Source organism: Elephas maximus, chromosome 8 (genome assembly GCF_024166365.1).
Source record: "Elephas maximus indicus isolate mEleMax1 chromosome 8, mEleMax1 primary haplotype, whole genome shotgun sequence".
Lineage (NCBI taxonomy): Eukaryota > Metazoa > Chordata > Mammalia > Proboscidea > Elephantidae > Elephas > Elephas maximus.
The window spans coordinates 64,606,273-64,624,565 of NC_064826.1; the positions used below are offsets into that span (position 1 = coordinate 64,606,273).

General features: G+C 35.7%; 1 protein-coding gene across 2 annotated transcripts in view; it reads right to left on the reverse strand.

The window, feature by feature from the left end:
- SGCE (sarcoglycan epsilon) overlaps positions 1–18,293 on the reverse strand; it is an 80,674-nt gene that overhangs the window by 38,579 nt on the left and 23,802 nt on the right. For both annotated transcript variants that reach the window (XM_049893573.1, XM_049893572.1), the window contains 3 exons: positions 12,563–12,685; positions 9,909–10,066; positions 3,681–3,753 (listed from right to left, as the gene is read on the reverse strand). In XM_049893573.1, coding sequence (XP_049749530.1) covers positions 3,681–3,753; positions 9,909–10,066; positions 12,563–12,685 — 354 coding nt within the window. The remainder of the gene's footprint in view (positions 1–3,680; positions 3,754–9,908; positions 10,067–12,562; positions 12,686–18,293) is intronic.

Below are 18,293 nucleotides of genomic sequence, written 5' to 3' on the forward strand. Positions count from 1 at the left end.
TGCAACTACTCTAGTAGTCTTGTCTCCATGTGAAGAGGAGAGGAAGTTGAAGCATGGAAATATCCTTTCCAAAGGGAGAAGACATTACAAAATATCTGTACTTACATTTGGGTTGTTTACGTATGATTTGAAATATCCTATTTTTAATTTGAATATTACTGATCTTTCTGGAGCATACTAAAACATTACTTTTTCTAAAATAAATATTGACTACATTTTCAAAAACAATTCTAAAACCATGGCAATTCCACTCTTTGGATGACCATAATAATTAAATATTTTAGAAATATATATTTTTAAAATTTTTATGAAGTTAAATATCTCATATTGCTAAAATTTTACTTGGCTTTTTTCTCTCCCCAATGTCTCATCAAAATTTCCCTCTAAGCATTTCAAAATTAATGTTTTAAACCAACGCATACTCAAATTCAGAGTCTCATCATAAGAAACACTAAATAAATATAAAAATATTTCAGTTTCTCAAATGTTATTCTTGAATTGGGGATCCTCATTTCTTATGTTCTAATTGTTCTATTAAGATAAAGATAGCTTTCTTTTTATAGTACTGTAATATTTTAAAATCCTTAACATTCAAAAATATTTATTTATTTATTTATTAATCCTCTGCTAGTTTTTTTTTTTTTTTTTGTATATTTACTATGAGGCTTGCTAACGCATTTAGGTGAATTATCCCATATAATCTTCACAAGCAGAGGGTGAGTAGATACTAGTATTTTCTTCCATACATCCAGATGGGGAAGCTAAGCTTTAGTGAGGTCCAGAAACTTATCATAATTCGAACTTACTTCATATGATTTTTACCTAAGCTAAATTCTGATGACCTCATTTCTCATGAAGCTTCTTTAATATTCAAGGACAGTCAAAGCCAAAGGTAAAGTTAGGGAAGAAACTTTGGCTTCAGAGTTTTCAACCAAGAGTGCAGTCTTTTCTTTCTATAGATTTTGTTTTTTCAGGCCCTAATCACAGAAGAGTCTTTACTCTCTCCTATACCGTCATTTATCCTGCTCATGATTTTGTCAGATTTGCATGATATATAGCCTGTCTGCAATCTTCTAAAATATGACATATTTATTGTTTTATGCAGATAAATTTCCTGTTTCTTACAGATAAATACATTTCCTGTTTTAGTAAATAGTAACTTAATCACACTACATTTTTTTCCCACACTTGGAAATAGTAATGCAGAAATGTGTTACGAAGAACTGCTTCCTGACAATAAATAAGATCATCTTTATAAATAATACCAAATATAGTTTTTGAGTATACCAGAAGTCTATCATCTATTCAGTACGTTCACAACCAGTTTTCTAAAAAAGCTTGCAAAACTTTTTCTTGTTATCAGTGCTCCTTTTTGGAGGACGGTTATTTGCCTTTTTCTGATCCAATGTGACCCCGCTCCATGGCTCCCTTACGACCTGCTGCAAACCCTCTCCTGAGCCAGGGCCCTCAGAGGCTCTGGGCCACGCAGCTGCCTGCTCTCGACTCAGCCAAGTGCTGCTGCCAGACTGCCCGGAGATGAGTCACAACAGCTTTCTAACTTTGGGGAAATCCCATGCCTGCTATATTTGGACATCACAGAGGCCAAGAGAACAGTAAGCCAACAGATCGGTGGCAGGCCTCTGAGGCACTGAAACCCAATTTAGAGAATCACCTTATATACTCTCCTCAGCTCCACGGTGTGATTCTACATGATTAATGTCCTCTTAGGTTTCTTGGAGCACGAGACAGCTGGGCAGGGAGTGTGTCTGAGCATGGTTGTGCTGATATTCACCTTTTGTTGTTTCTTTTCCTAAATCTTACCTGACAGGAAATGAGTGTAGGTCTATCTCAAAGAGATAAGTCCCACTGTTCATTTTCCCACATACGTTGTGTCTAAACCACAAGGACAAAGGTATGTCATTTAGTTCAATGGTTTTTAAATAGTTTCAGGCCACTGAACCCTATGTTAAATGCAGTAGAACAACTCTGAGTGAAGTAAAGGTAGAGGCCCCAGACCTACCTTCTTCTCCTCCCTCACCATCACAGCATCAAAAATCCCTGGTTTGGATTCAAACCACCAACCTTTCAGTTAGCAGCCAAGTGCTTAACCTCTGTGCCACCAAGAGCCTTTGATTTAGATCAGCAGCCCCTAAAGCTAACTTTCAACCTAAAGTTGACTAGCTGTCTCCCATTAATACCTGCCTGATCATGGGACTCCATATTTGAACAATGGCACCTAGATCCAGGACTAAGACTAGATTTGAAAAGAAGTTCTTGCTGTAGACCAGGCTGCCTTCCAGTCAGTAGGAACTCCAATACCTGTCAGAAGATTTTGAGTCCCTCTAAGGGTGTAATGGCGAGGTTAGGTAGCCCAAGCCCAATGTAATATAACTATAAAACTATATTGATGAATTCCCAAGGAGGAAGAGAACTCTGAAATTGTTCTGTTCATGAAGGATATTCCAATTCTACAGAGGCAGTTTAGACTGGATGCAAGCATTCAATTATATCTGAGGTCAAGAACAAAGTCTCCCTGATCCAAACATAAATTCCTACCAAAAGCCCTTGTGGGGGCTGGAGGGTGGACAGAGAGTCCTCTGTCCATGCCCGCAGAGCTGGCATTTGGGCTTGCTTTTCATATATGAAGGTCATTTAAAATTTTAAATCAGCACATCTGTTGTCTGTAGTTGGTACTGCTAAAACACCTGGGGAAAAAAATCACACTTAAGGAAGTTCAAAGTTTTCAAGCAATCTCTCCAAGTATGTACAGTATGATCAGTTTTACAAAAAAATGCTTTGTTTCATAAAGTATATAGCAGTTTTTAACCCAACCTTGACTGAATTACCATGAATTCCAAATTAGTAGCTTCTGATAAAATATTTTGTGTTTGTTCAATTGTTTTTAATTGTACCAATAAATATAACCAGAAGTCCCTTACCATCAGGGACAGAAGAATTCTGTATCAGCTCCTCTCCTGTCACCTTTATATATGATACCTGGTATTTATAGAGAGAACTATCCTTTGATTTATAAATGTTAACTACCATGTTTGTAGTGGTATGCATTTTTCCCAGCCAAATACCAAAATAAGGGAAAAATGTTTGGCAATGTAATACCTGGGAGGTTTTGTCTTTAACCTTCAAATTCCTGAGAGAAGAGCTGACAATTTGAGCTTACAATATGTAAATCTAAACTGCTGATGGACTCTAACAAGTACGGATGCATGATTAGCTACTTAGGAAACTGTGGCCCAAATTATAGTTGATTTCTATATACCCGTAACTCTGGATCTTTGGCATACAGTTCAACTACTACCTATAGAAGTTTTTAAAACAAAATAATAAAAATTGGTAATAGTTATTGAATGTGTACTGGCTCTGTGTTAAGCACATTTCAGGCCTTAACTCATATAATCTTTACCAGAGATTTATGAGAAATGCTGTTCTTCGCAGCATTTTACATGAGGAAACCAAGGCTTAAGGAAATATTAAGTGGCCTGTTTGGTTCCCTCTCCTGAGCTCTTATCCACCGTAACATATCATGATATTTTCTAAGGAATGCAATCGTTTTAGGTATGTGGTTCTTTAAAATCCTTAACTCTTTTTACAATTATAAAAGATCGTGAAATAGGTTTTCTGTAGATAAAGAAACAATCATCAATATGCTTTTCCATACCTACCTTCTGCAGACATTGTATTAATGATCAAATTATGCCTTGCAGTCTCGAAGGTGCGCCTATTGTAGGCAGTTATCTATTAGAAAAAGGAAATCATATTCAAGAAGTACAACGTTATTTGAAAACTGAAATTCATTAAAGACAAAATAAAAAGGAATCATTGTTTATTCCATTTGCTTTATTTATTTCCTTACAAAATATTCCTTCTCTGGGCAATGAAAACTCAGAGCTTTTAGCAATATTACAGGAAAATAAACAATTAGTCAGGTGTATTTAACATGCAAAAACAAAAAAATTAAAATCGGAAAGGCCCTTTCGGAATGGCCCTAAGTGTTGGTAGCAGTCCGGAGGCCTCATTAGTAAGTGGGTTAACCATTCTGAATTACTTAGCAGTGGCATTCTAAGATTTCAAAAATAAAACACACAAATCAAACCCAACCAGCTAAGAATGCAGTTTTGCACTTTTAAAAGGATTTCAAGGATTATACTGGAAAATACGCCTTAAACACAAGCACATCTCTATGTTATTTGCATTTAGTAGTGAACTATACACCAACCAGTCCAGTTCATGAGTAGCGTATCAGGTCTCATTTATGAAGGAAGGTAAGCAGTAACTATCATCGTCTATGAAGCCCTTGGCACACACTCAGTAACACAAATCAATCCCTTCGTAGAGTCAAACATTAGTAAACATTTGGAGAGCCAATGAACTTTCTTCAATGTCAACTCAGAAACAGCCACTGCAGATAACAAACAAAGTCAAGGCCAACAGGATATGGCTTCAAAAATCACAGATTAACAGACAGTAAATCATTCCGACACATCTGCAGTACCTCAAAAAGGCAAATGATTGTGTAAAAATCTTAGAATCCCAGTACTAGCCTTCAAGCTGTGAGAGCAGCTCTGGGTGACACTAGGACCAGAAAGTAGGATAAAACTGACTCACACTAAAAAGGAATCTCTTGAGCATTTAAAACTGAGGTCAAGGTTTTTACGGCATCATAAATGTGCTTCAAATGAAATATATTAGACACATAGGAAATAACCGTAGTTAGAACAGTAAAAAAATCAGTTATTTTGGAATAAGCAATTCTTAACCTTTAACCATATTTAAAAGGTACACTTTTTGAAAGGTGTATTATTCCAGAATTTTTTTTTTAATTTCTCTCTACAATCTTTCAGATTTCCGTTGGACTTAATCACTTCCTTGCTGCTATCTGTTGGGAGACGTGATTAATTAGGTTCATACTGAACACAAAAATTAAGACTAGCCAATAAGATAAACTAAGAAGTATTGTCCTCGAAAAAGCAAGTGAAAAACATGTTTAAAAAAAAAAAAAATTAGGGGTGATCCTCATGATTTAAAAAGTTCCCCTGCGAAAAATTTTGTCATAGTTTCAATGGGAAAAAAAAGTATCAATTCTCTATTATTTGTTATAATATCTTGAAGCCTCAGCTCAGAAAGGAAGATCACATATTTTCCAAACTAACTGCAATGTTTTTATGGCTAGCCTGGCCAGATAGACCACAAAGTTCATCATTGTAAATTTCACAAATCCTAGTAAGATTTCTTCTTTTAAAATCACAGGCTACTGAAGGGAGTGAAGAACATATTATATCAGCAGGAGGAAATGTATTATCTGAATTTATATTTAATGTTTAATTTTAACAGATATGGTAGAACGCAGTCCTATCAGTTCTAGTGAGATACTGAAATACTGGAATATTCTCAGTCAAATTTCACTTTTTATCATTATGTGAAGACCTTGAGAGCAGATACATGTGTACATTGTGCTATTTTTGATCCCCTTCCCAGAACTTGGTTGATCTATTTTATTTTTGGGGGGAAAAATACAGCATAATTTCACATTTATTTTTATTTTTTTTAAACTGTATTTTAGATGAGGGTTGACAGAGCAAATCAGCTTCTCATTAAACAATACACATATTGTTTTGTGACATTGGCTGCCAGCCCCACAAACATGTCATTCTTGACTTTGGTTCCCCATTACTAGCTTTCCTGTCCCTTCCTGCCTTCTCGTCCTTGCCCCTGGCTGGTGTGCCCATTTAGTCTTGTTTTGTTTTATGGGCCTGTCTCATCTTTGGCTGAAGGGTGAACCTTGGGAGTGCCTTCAGTATTGAGCTAAAAGAGAGTCCAGGGTGCATACTCTCGGGGTTCCTACAGCCTCTGTCAGACCAGTAAGTTTGTTTTTCTTTGTGTGTGTGTGTGTGTGTGTGTGTATGTGTGAGTTAGAATTTTGTTCTACATTTTTCTCCAGCTCTGTCTGGGGCCCTCTATTGTGACCTTTGTCAGAGCAGTCAGTGCTGATCTATTTTTGATGCTCAATAAATATTTATTGAATGAATGAATGAATCAGTGGATTTATATGATCAAATATTAGTTTAAGATATGCAAAACTCTTTTGACAACATTAATGATATTTCAAAATACAGTACGTCACTGTCATTGTTAGGTGTTGAGTCAATTCTGACTCATGGTGACCCCATGAAACAGAGTAGAATTGCCCTGTAAGGTCTTCTTGGCTGTAATCTTTATGGGAGTTAGTTGCCAGGTCTTTTCTCCTGAGGAGCTGTGGGGTGCATTCGAACTGTCCACCTTTTGGTTAGCAGCTGAGTGCTTAAATGTTGTGCCACCAGGGTTCCTTAAATATGTTACTATGTATGAATACAAAAAATGACTTATTTACAGATAAGTCACTACTTGCTTATATGAAAGATCTGCTAAACTCATCATTATCTTCTAATTTTCCTCATTATCGCCTCACTATATTATTTGTTAGTATTAAGGTATAAGAATATAATGAACCTAAAGTCAACATGCACGTATTTCTCTCCTATTCTAGTCCCCTGTCTCTCCCCAACAAGAAGTAACCATGTTTTATCATAAATGCATGTATGATATAAAACAGATTGCTTAGTTTTCTTATTTCTGTTCTTTATAAAAATGGTATCATACTACATGTAGTCTTCTGGGACTTGTTTTTTAATCCAACATTACATTTACATTTATCCATGTTGCTGGGTAAGCTTAAGTTCATTGCTGCTCTATATCTCAATTTACATATTCTCTCTGAGCCACCATTGTTTTATGGGTTTCCAGTGTTTTGCTATAACCACCTCCAAGTGGGCATTTGCGAGTGTTTCTTTGAGGTATAGAGGTAGAAGTAGGACTGCTGGATCATGGGGTATGGTGATACTCAACTGTCTGAGATATTTCAGTACTGTTTTCCAAAGTGGTTGTGCCAATTTCCACACTCACCAGCAATTAATTTTACTAAGGGTAAAATTCTCATCGTGCTCTTGATTTGAATTTTTTTCATTACTGACACGATTCAGCTTTTTACTTAGGTTTATCAGCATTTGTATCCCCCCCTTTAGTAAAATGTCTGTTCATGTCTTTTTCTTTTTGAATTGTAGGATTTCTTTTCATATTTTAGATACTAACAGTCAGCTATATGTATTGAAAGTATCCCTGTTTGTAGCACGTCTTCTTTTTTTTTTTAATGGTGTCTTTTGATGAACAGAAGTTCTCAATTTAAAATAGTAAAATTTACCAATCTTTTCTCAAATTAAAAAATTGAGGTCTTATTTAAGAAATCCTTTACCCCAAGATCAGAAGAAATTCTACATTTTCATATAATAGTTTTAAAATTTTGCTTTTCATACTGAAGTCCTTAATCAGTCCAGAATTGACTATTGTGTTTGATGTAAGAATCTAGTCTTACCATAAGCTTTTCCATATGAATAAACAATTGTCTGAGCACCATTCAATAGACATTCTTTTCCCTAATGATCTGTGGCACCATCTATACATACATATATCATAGTTCCTTATGTAGATGGATTTGTTTCTGTGCTCTCTATTCCATTCATTGATCAATTTGTCTATTTCTGCATCCATACAACTGTATGGTAGTTACTTTAGGTTTATAATAAATCTTGACATCCAGAGGGCGAGAAACCCTTCCCCTTTTATTTTTCTTCTTTAGAACTGTACCCTTCCCCCCTCTTTTTTCCCTTCTTTAGCACTGTCTTGATTATTCTTGGCCCTTTATTCTTCCTTATAAATTTTAGAATCAGCTTGCCAAGTTCCATGAAAAATCATATTGATATTTTGATTAGAACTGTATTAAATATGTTGATCAATTAGGGTGAAAGTGATACATGTCTTCATGACATTGAGTCTTCTTACCCCAGAATAGAATATCTTTTCATTTATATAGGTATTTTTAATATCAATGAAAGTTTTTCCTCATACAGACCTTATATACCTTCTGGTAGATTTATTCCTAGGTACCTTATAATTTTTGTTGCTATTAGAAATGGTATCTTTTCAAAACAAGTATTTTAGCAATACTTGTTATTCATATATAGAAATGTAACTGAATTTTCTATATTGACACTATAGCTAGCCTTCTTAGGATTTTAAGTTAGTCTATAGACGCTTTCTATCACTGATTCTTCAATTTCTTCCTTTTAAATCCTTATACATTTAATTTCTTTCTTTCTTTCTTTCTACACCTGCTAGGACTTCCAATATATTCTGTAACAGATGTGGGGGAGGGAGTCATCCTTGTTTTCTTCCTCAATTTGAATGGAATTCCTCCAATGTTCTCCTACTAGGCATGATGTTTGCTCTCATTTTCGGTAAATAACTTCTATTAGGATAAGGAAGTTCACTTCTATTACTAGTTTGCTGAGGGTTTTTTATTGTTATTATTAAGAATAGGTGTTGAATTTTGCTAAACGCTCTCTCCACCTCTATCAAGATGGTTATGCTGCTTTTCTCCTTTAATCTGCTAATTAAATTTGATGAATTATATTTATGTCTTTCTTTTAAAACTTTGCTGAGTATTTTAAAAGTTTATTTTGGCAGTAACTCAAAACCATTTTCTTTCTTAAGCTACACATCTACATTGCCTTTCGAAAGCAGATTTATTTCTAGAAATCATTGCAAAACCAAGTTAATACAAACTTCAATTCAAATGGAGAAAAGACTTCTCTTAGCCAAAATGGGAGCTCATATGCATAGTCCATCACGGATTAAAACTTTGGAGAAAAACTCAAGGCATGAATCCTCTACTGGTTTGTATCAGGTAGAAAGCACGCCACCCAACACCTATACAAGCCCCTGGCAATCCGACTGTCACTTTCCACACTGCCACCTAGTTGCTACCAGTAAATGCCTGCGGAACTGAATAGTTAAATTAGAATCCAAAATCCTTGAGGCATCAGGGCCTAAAACATGTGTATTTAGGACTCCTGTGCTGTAATTGCCATTATAATTCTGACTTTGTTGGGAATAATAAACAGTGAAACACTTTCAGTTATATATCCACTCATTCTTTTAAAGTATTAATTCCTAGGGATCACTATTTTTTTTTTTTTTTTTAAGTTTCTAATATCACCCGAACATGTTAGGTACTGGAAAAAACTGATGAATTATAACACCACCATCACTGCTAGAATAAAAGCTACACACACATTAGCATGGCTTACAGAGGCCTCAAAGATGTGCCCCTACTAGCATCCACACGTCAGTTCCTAACCTTTGGCCACTGGGGCACATCCTGCCCTCTACTGATACCTGTAGTTCGCTAAGCACCATGTGGTTTTCTAATACCTCTGCTGTTTCCTCTGCCCAAGAGAGCCTTCCTTCTACTTTGTGAAGTACTTATCTTCTCACAACTCTGCATCAAGCAGCACCTTTTTTATTACAGCAGTTGTTATTACAGTGTTGGCTAAATACAGGTTTCCATCCCAGTACTCCAACATCTGGACTGTAAACACATAAGGTTCATCTTTCTATCAGCTGCACCTAGTGCAACGCTTGGCACATGGTAGGACCCTATAAGATGTCTGAAGAATAATTATATTTCAATTGAATGTGAAATTTCAAATTAAAATATGGAGCCAATACGTGTTTTGTTTGTATTATTTTCTTAAATATAATTCATATTACAGTAATTCTTCTATTTCTTTAAAATGTCTTTGAATGTTTTTTCACTAATTGAGAATGCCTTTTTACATAAAAGCTAAAACAAAACTTTGTAGATGGATAGATAGGAACGGTACATTTCCAAATATTATCTAGTGTGTTTCACACATAATATACTAAAAACCATTATTGTGTAAATTTAATTATAACACTTGAAACTTAAATTACAAAAAAAAACAAAAATATAAATTTGGCTCTTTCAATGTATTTACCTCAATGACTGTTGGTTTCCCCACACTTTCAGCTGTTGGAGACCCATATAGCACTCCATCACTATAAGGAGTCCTTTGGATATATCGAAGCCATCCAGGTCGGTCTGGGTAACCCATTAAATTTGTGTTAAATGTTATGGGGTCATTACTAATCTCACCTAGATAAGAAACACAATTAAGAAGACATAAGACAGTTATTTTCACAATTTTTTCTTTGATAGTTTCAATTAAAATGTTTGTCTCTAAAATTTTATGTACCTGTTTCTTACATTTGTAGCAAAAAAAAAAAAAAATCCATTTGGGAATTTAGATTACAGTCTCATATAAAGAAAAAAATCCATTTGGTTGTTTAATTTGTCTAGAAATCTGATGCAACAAAGAAAGCAGATGCACACAATTTACCAGGAATTTTTTTCTTGATTAATTTGTCATGGAGGAGTTCTGCCAGAGAGAAAACTATCTTTCAGGAAAATCACCTCACCATATTGATGTATTCACATCCTTAAGGAGCCTAAATACTATCACATTAACCTTAAAGGGTATCATAAAATTATAAAACTAGCATCGAAACAAAAATAATGTGATTTTAAAACACTGGAGGATGGGATGAAAAAGATGTTACAAATCTAAAACAACTGTATTAATGACAGCATATTAATAGACAATAGTAATATCATATATTAGCATATACACGGCCCTGTGCTAAGTGTTTTACAGGCACTATTTCACCTGATTTTCGCAATGTGCCTATGAAGATGGCTATACTATTAGCCCTGATTTTATTGATGGAATATGTAACTTGGAGAAATTAAGTAACTTTTCCACAGTCATATTAAATGGTGAAACTAGAAGTTAACCCAGAGCTTACTCCTGAAACTAGGCTCTTAACTATATTATTCCTTCTCAGATGTTAGTGTTGCTGCTCAAGAAGTTTAACCAAAGTACTACTGCAAACCTGGAATGCCTCATAAGAAAACGTTTTTTAATAACTGATGAAAAGACTACCTTTTTCTTGACTGCTATTGAGAACATAGTTAACTGTATTTTATAAGTGTTTTCAGGTATGCAATTCATCATATAATCCACAAAAAGAATATTTATATCCTGAGGTTCACTCTTCACTCAAAGATTAGACATGGGCACACCAGCCCAGGAGCAAGGACGAGAAGGCAGGAGGGGACAGGAAAAGTGGTAATGGGGAATCCAAGGTCGAGAAGGGGAGAGCGTTGACATGTTGTGGGGCTGGCAACCAATGTCACAAAACAATATGTGTGTTAACTGTTTAATGAGAAACTAATTTGCTCTTTAAACCTTCAGTAAAAAAAATTGGTAAAAACAAACAATAATACATGTAGCTTAACCATGTATATCAGGCTAAATGGGCACACAAGTCCAGGAGCAAGGAAAAGAAAGCAGAAGGGGACAGTAAAGCTGGACAAAAAAAATGGGGAGCCCAAAGTCGAGAAGGGGAGAGTGTCGGCATGTCGCAGGGTTGGTAATCAATGTCACAAAGCTGTACGTGCATTAATTGTTTAATGAGAAACTAATTTGCTCTGTAAACCTTCATCTAAAGCACAATTAAAAAAATACATATTAAGAAACAAAATTTCTTTCTGGAAGAATTTATCAGCTGTATTAGAATGCATGTAATCTCATGAAAAGTTATTTCAAAACATTTAAAACTTCATCAGCTATGTTAAATTGGATAGTTTTTACTCAAATTTTTGTGTATGTATATATAAATTCTTTTCATAAAAAACTATATTTTAATTCTTTTTTTAATTGCTAAAAATGTGCTTGTACAAGATATAATTTTGATAAAATTTATTTTTATTTGTTACTTATGTAAGAGTTATAACTTAATATGTTTTCTCTTGCTATTCTTTATCTTCATTAATTCGATCATATGTGTTTACAGGAGCCCTGGTGGCACCGTGGTTAAGTGCTCGGCTGCTGGCCAGGTCAGTGGTTCAAAGCCACCAGCCACTCCATAGTGGAAAGATGTGGCAGTCTGCTTGCATAAAGATTTACAGCCTTGGAAGAACTCGGGGCTTCTGTCCTACGGGGTCACCATGAGTCGGAATCGACTCAATGGCAGCAGGGTTTTTTTGGTGACAGTTCAGCATAAGGTATTTAAATCAATGGTGAACTAAATAAGACTTCATAATTGGCATTACTTTCCAAGAAAAAGTTTATCTCCATTATACTATTAGGAAGTTATATTATCTCATATTTTAAAAGCCTTTTTGAGAACTCTTTCTGAATACATTTAATTCTCTTCTATAACATATGTATACTTTTCCAAAAATCAATGTACTCTGTAAGAATCTGAGTCTTGCTATGGAAAATCATAATTGCACAGCTCTAATTATTACTATGTGAATACAGGTAGATCATTTGCCAGATGCATAAAACTCAAGACTGAGAATCCAGAAATATGCTTTCTTTAAAATTCAAAAGTGAATTACATCCTTCTGTAATTAAATTCCTAATCTTAAAATATCCTGCAACAACCAATTTATCACTTATCTCGACCATTTCTAATAATGTTAAACATATTTGATCACATACCATCTAGATTACTTACACTGAACAAAAAGAAAAATGAAGTAAATTAACCACTCTCCCCCTGCAAAAAAAAAAAAAAAACATACCAGGTTTCGGGTAAGGTGGAAATTCCCCCTTAAAATATTCTCTTTCCAAAACGTGAACAAAGAGGACTCCAGCAGATGGATATACATTCCGATCAGAGTGCACCTTGGAGAAAATAGTGTACACTGAAAACAAAGAGGAAAGATAAGAGAGAGAAAGACAACTATAATGAGATCAAAAAAAAAAAAAATGAGATACGCTCATGAGAATGCAGCTTACACTGTAATACACCGTTCACGCCGCAGAAATTTCTGGGAAAACAGAAGCAACAAGCGAGGTAACTGTTAATAACAGTTTATTTTAAAGAGAAGTGATTTTAGGACAAAACATGGAACAACTCTCTCAACCTGGTGTGCTCTGAGCCTAATGTCATGCAGACAAAATTAGGTACGTTTAATATTTTAAGTTGTTATTAAATAATGAAGACATACGTAATATCTTTTTGGTAATTTCTTTCTACTTGAAATTATTGCCCAAAACATACATCATGATAATTGACCAACTATATAATTGCTGTAGTTGCTTTTCTTTTACCTTTTTTTTTTTTAAAGGACACAGCGTAATTTTTTAAATGGTAAGAATCTACTTTGTATTACTTGTTATCTAGATAAAGCACATCAGACTGTATAATACCATAAAAATATGTAAGGTGACTTTCACATATACTTGTAAAAATGCATTGGACACTTTCACTACGAATATTCATCCTTCATGTCTCACCAAGAAAAGATTTATTCCATTTTCCCTGATCTTGACATTTAACAATTCAAACAAAATAATCTATTATATTATGCTACATCCTAAATAAGCAATAACAATTACATAATAAATTTTAGTGCAAATAACTTCTGTAAGTGAAATGGAGGCAGATTTCACAATTTACTGATTACCTAAGACACATGATGTAGGCATATTAAAATGGGCCAAATTGGTTTGATTAGTTTCCACCTATTGTTTTTCGTCTGATATTATCATCTCCACCAACACATCACTGCCGTTACTCTTGTCACTTTTACAATCTCCTTTGGGTTTCTATCTTCCTGACTGGCGAACGGCTGCAATTTTTAGACATATAAACCCTATCAAGCCAGTTCTTCCTCTTAGTCACTGACGGATTTGTAAATACAGTAATTAACCTTAGAATCCCAAGGCTGCTCACTCCAGGCTCACAAATTACTAAAAGCCCCAGATAGCAAGATCACTTGACAGTAAATTTTTCAGCATAAAAATAGGAAGTCCCACAAAATCTTTCTTTATCTGTGAAAACTTGTCCTTGCAGTTCTGTGGAAGACAGCCAAAAAAAGGGGAATTGAACTAAAATATTTGGCTTGTAGCTTCACGTATCCAAAGCTTTACTACTAAAAACATCACTTCAAAGGCTATGTAACAGAGGGATGGAAGCTGGAAGTTAGGTTTAAACTAGGTATTTAGGGAGCCTCCCATTCTTTTCTAACTGGTTTTATACTAGTATTCACAAGTGGTCTTCCCATGGCATTGAAAGGACCCAACTTCTACCCAAGAACAATTCACTCACCTGTAGAAAGTCTCCCACTATTTTCCAAAGATGGGAATGAGTCAATCATAAAAAAACGGTGAAGATAATGATTTGACATTGTTCACCAGTATGATTCTAAAACGCGCCCTGAATGTCAGGTACCGTGGGGAATATGAAGATAAAGGAGACCCAGTGTCTGCCTTCCATAAAATGACCATCTGGTTAGGGAGACCAATGTCCACCTAACCAGGTCTTATCCCAGAAGTATGAACTGCTCTGCAAAACCTGGAAAAATGGTGAGGAGCAATCGAGGCTGGAAAGAACTAGAAAAGGTTTATGGAAGAAGTAGAATTCTGTATGGCTCTGAAAAGCACTAGCAGGATTCTGAAACGCAGAGATGGAGGACTCAGCATTTCAGTGGTGGAAACGCAGGTACAAGTTACCGTAGTGGGACACTGTGGAGTACTGTCAAGAAAGGGAATTATGTCAATGATGCCAGATCCTGGGGTATGTTTAAGGTATGGGGACAAACCCTGGGAAGACAAGAAGAGTCAAATTATAGGGAGCTTTGAACTCCTGCTGAGAAATAATTTCAATCTCTAGGAAAAGATGTTTAAATTCTAGACCACAACCCTGCAGCCTAAGCATAAGAAGATTTTGAAAAACACAAATGAATCTCTTCAGAATTTATCATGTTTATTCTGTCTAGAGATGAAAAACCTATTTTCTCAGCACCTAGAAGACAGTGGCATATTTAAATAACGTTATCAATGTCTAATGAATGGAAGAATACATTCTAATGAGAATCACCGTATAGGCAAATAATCCTCTCGTGTTTGCTGACTAAACATGTACAATATTTAATTTAGATTTTATTTTTGCGATTCGAGTTAATTATCAATTGTGTGTAGCACTTCATGAGTTACTATTAGCCATCTATGCTGTAAACTACTGTAAGTCTCCCTTCGTTTTTGCCACTAGAAGGCAGGTAAAACCCAGTTTGTAAAACAAAAAGAAAGGCTGTTCATCTTAAATAGTATTCAAATAATCTTATTTTATAGATAGGCCTGGGCAGGGTGTGAAGTAGAACCATAAAAGGGTACCTGCCATTCCATATCAGTGCACCTCAAGGGCCAGTACAGAACATCTCAGTTTCTGCTTTCATAAAAAAATATTTCTGCAATCTACAGAGTCAAACCACAATATACCACAGCCCGCTTGGGTTTTCAGATGGCATGCATGTTTCTTTATTCATGTGTACTCAACTGCCTTTCTGCAATCCACTGAACTGCATACTTGCTGGTCAGTTACCTTGGCAACTCCACAGTAAAGCCTGCTTCCCTTTAAGTATAGTATGTTATTCACTTTGAGAAAAACATGATACAGATGTATGACACATTCACCATCTAGAAATGGAAAATGACTAAGCCACTATGTTTTGTTCGTGAAAATAATACTTCCTTTCTGTAACATCAGTTTAAATTATGGACACCCACACAACATTTTCGAGAGGTGCCCTTTACCTTTGCCATTTGTTACTTGCAAAACAAACAGCTCCTCAACAGAGGATATTTGGGCAGTATTTATACCTCTGCTTCCTTTCAAAAACAACAAATGACACAGAGAATTAGAAGCTATAGACTCTTGTTCTAAACATGGGCTATACAAATAATTCCGAAAGGTTCTGTGCCAACATCCACAAAGGCTGTTACTAATAGTTAACACATATTGCACTCGTACGTGCCTAGGTAGGACTCACAAACTGTAAGCTTGAAACATTGTTTTCCTCAGAGTAAGCCTTGAAAATCAAATTTAAACACCCTAAGAATTCACGATACTAGATCTAATAATCTCTGAAATATACATGTGTAGGGTGCCATGCTAATCAAGCCAAGGTCACAGGGTCTGGCCTCTCTGCGTATCACATGGCTCTGCAATCTTTTACGGCCGCAAATCCATTGCTTCTGCAAACACATGCCGCTGGGTACAAACGAGACTACAAACCTGTGTGTGGCTAAGTCCGTGGAAATCCATCACCATTAATGGGGAAAACAACTAAACCAAAAGCCCAATCCACAGGGGATCAAAAACATCATCTTCAAATAGCCAGGATAGCTACATTTGCAGAAACTAAAAATTCCTTAAGACAGGAATTTTAATGTTATGTAAAAAACATTTTTTAAGGAAAATTACACATTGGACCTGAAACTCAGAGATGGAGGACTCAGCATTTCAGTGGTGGAGACACAGGTACAAGTTACAGTAGTGGGACACTGTGGAGTACTGTCAAGAAAGAGAATTATGTCAATGATGCCAGATCCTGGGATACACTTAAGGTACAGGGACAAGCCCTGGGAAGACAAGAAGAGTCAAATTATGGGGAACTCTGAACTCCTGCTGAGAAATATTTCAATCTCTAGGAAAAGAGAAGACCCAAACGGGTATGTGGTTAAGTGGCTAGGATATTTATCATTCCTAATTGTTATGTCCAATGTTTCTCATCACCATGCTACCAAAATCTTGTTTATGAAACTGTTCTCTGTACATTTCGGTCATAAGACACAGAAACCACAGATCATTTCAACATCTGGATATTACGTGACAGCAGAGAGCCAAGAACCAAATAACAGAACGTGACAGCAGTAGTAAAAAAGTGGGACCACACGCTAGCTAAATAGCACCATCTTCCTTTATTAATAGTCCATTTGAAATTTTCTCTGAGAGAAATATTGTGATGCAAATATAAGGGTGTGAGTTGATGTGTTTATTTACAATTACCTGAAAACTAAAGCAAATTTGGATGTATTTAGTAAACATTAAATTTGGAAAGGATTATGGTGGTGCATTATAATGAATCCATGGCAGAAAACTCACGATTATTACAATAATGATTCTTAATGCCATATGCATGTGCACAGGCACACACGTAGTCCCTTCTCCACAAAGAAGTCCAGAGATCACTTAACAGCCCCTCTGTACCACTGAGACAAAGTACATGGCTGTAAAAATAAAATAGCCGCTATATGTGAGGCCCTGCAAGCTCCAGCCAGATTTAAATTGTAAAGGTGTCTTCCTTCTGAAACCTTTGAGAAGTCATCAAGTGTTGTCGATACTCACGTTCAGGTCACCTTTATGAGGCACCTATGTGTATGTCTCTCTTAGATGCTTTATCAACAAATTAATTTTTAAGGGTCCATTTATATCATCATTTTCTAATTTTTAAGGTTTAAGAGAGTATAGAAAAATCTCAGTTTACCAGGAACCCCAAGGGTTGAAGCACTCCAGAGAGCTAAGTTTTCTAAGCGCTCAGTGGTCGATCCTTTTTCATGATGGTTTAAGGTCATCATTTTGCACATCAATTACTGCACTCTGGTCTATTACACAGAGGCGCCCTTATGGACTGTTTGGGTGCCTTGTCATTTACCGATCATGCTAGCTGGTTGCAGTAGTCTGCTATGCTTTTTAAGGTTGTGTGTTTTATAGATTTTCTGTGTTTGCCTCTGTAGACAAGTTGTCAGCTGTCATTTCTCATTGCAATCAGTAGGTTTTCCATAGCAGCTTCTCTAGCCCTTCTAATTTGCTGCTATTAATCAGCTACAGGTTTAGAAACCAGATTACCAAATGAAGTGGGAGTGCACGTAAAGAAACAAATAACCTGCTGACTTAATGCACACGGGGCCCGGGTAGCCGTAAAACACAGGCGCCTTGCGTTTGCAGCATCTATTTTGGCCGCCCAAAAACCCTTTAGTGGGGTATTTCCTGGTTCCTAGTTGACACGGTACACTTCTGAATAGATGATCTTACTATAATTGGAATGCAGCCATTCCTTGAGGTGATGGGAGCATAAACTCCATATTAAATACATCCAGAAATAAATAAGTACACAATTCAAAGTCTTAAATCCAACACATGTATTATGTAAACATGAACCCTCAAAATAAATGGATTTAATGTTCTGTCTTTTTTTTTTTAATAAAATGATTTCTTACATATTTGATATGTGGGAAATAGATTGCATGATTTAAACGAAGCAATCTATTGATTAAATGATATACAGCAAGACCCCAGGTTACAAAGGTCCCGACTTATGGACAACTCCTATTCGCCCTTTAGTGTTATGTAAATCTGCCCTCACTTTGAAATGACAGAACCAACCCCTCCTCACAACAAATTCTTCATCGCTTGCTGTACACGCAGCTTTTAAATCATCGAAAAGTCTTCAGACCTTTTCTTGCACT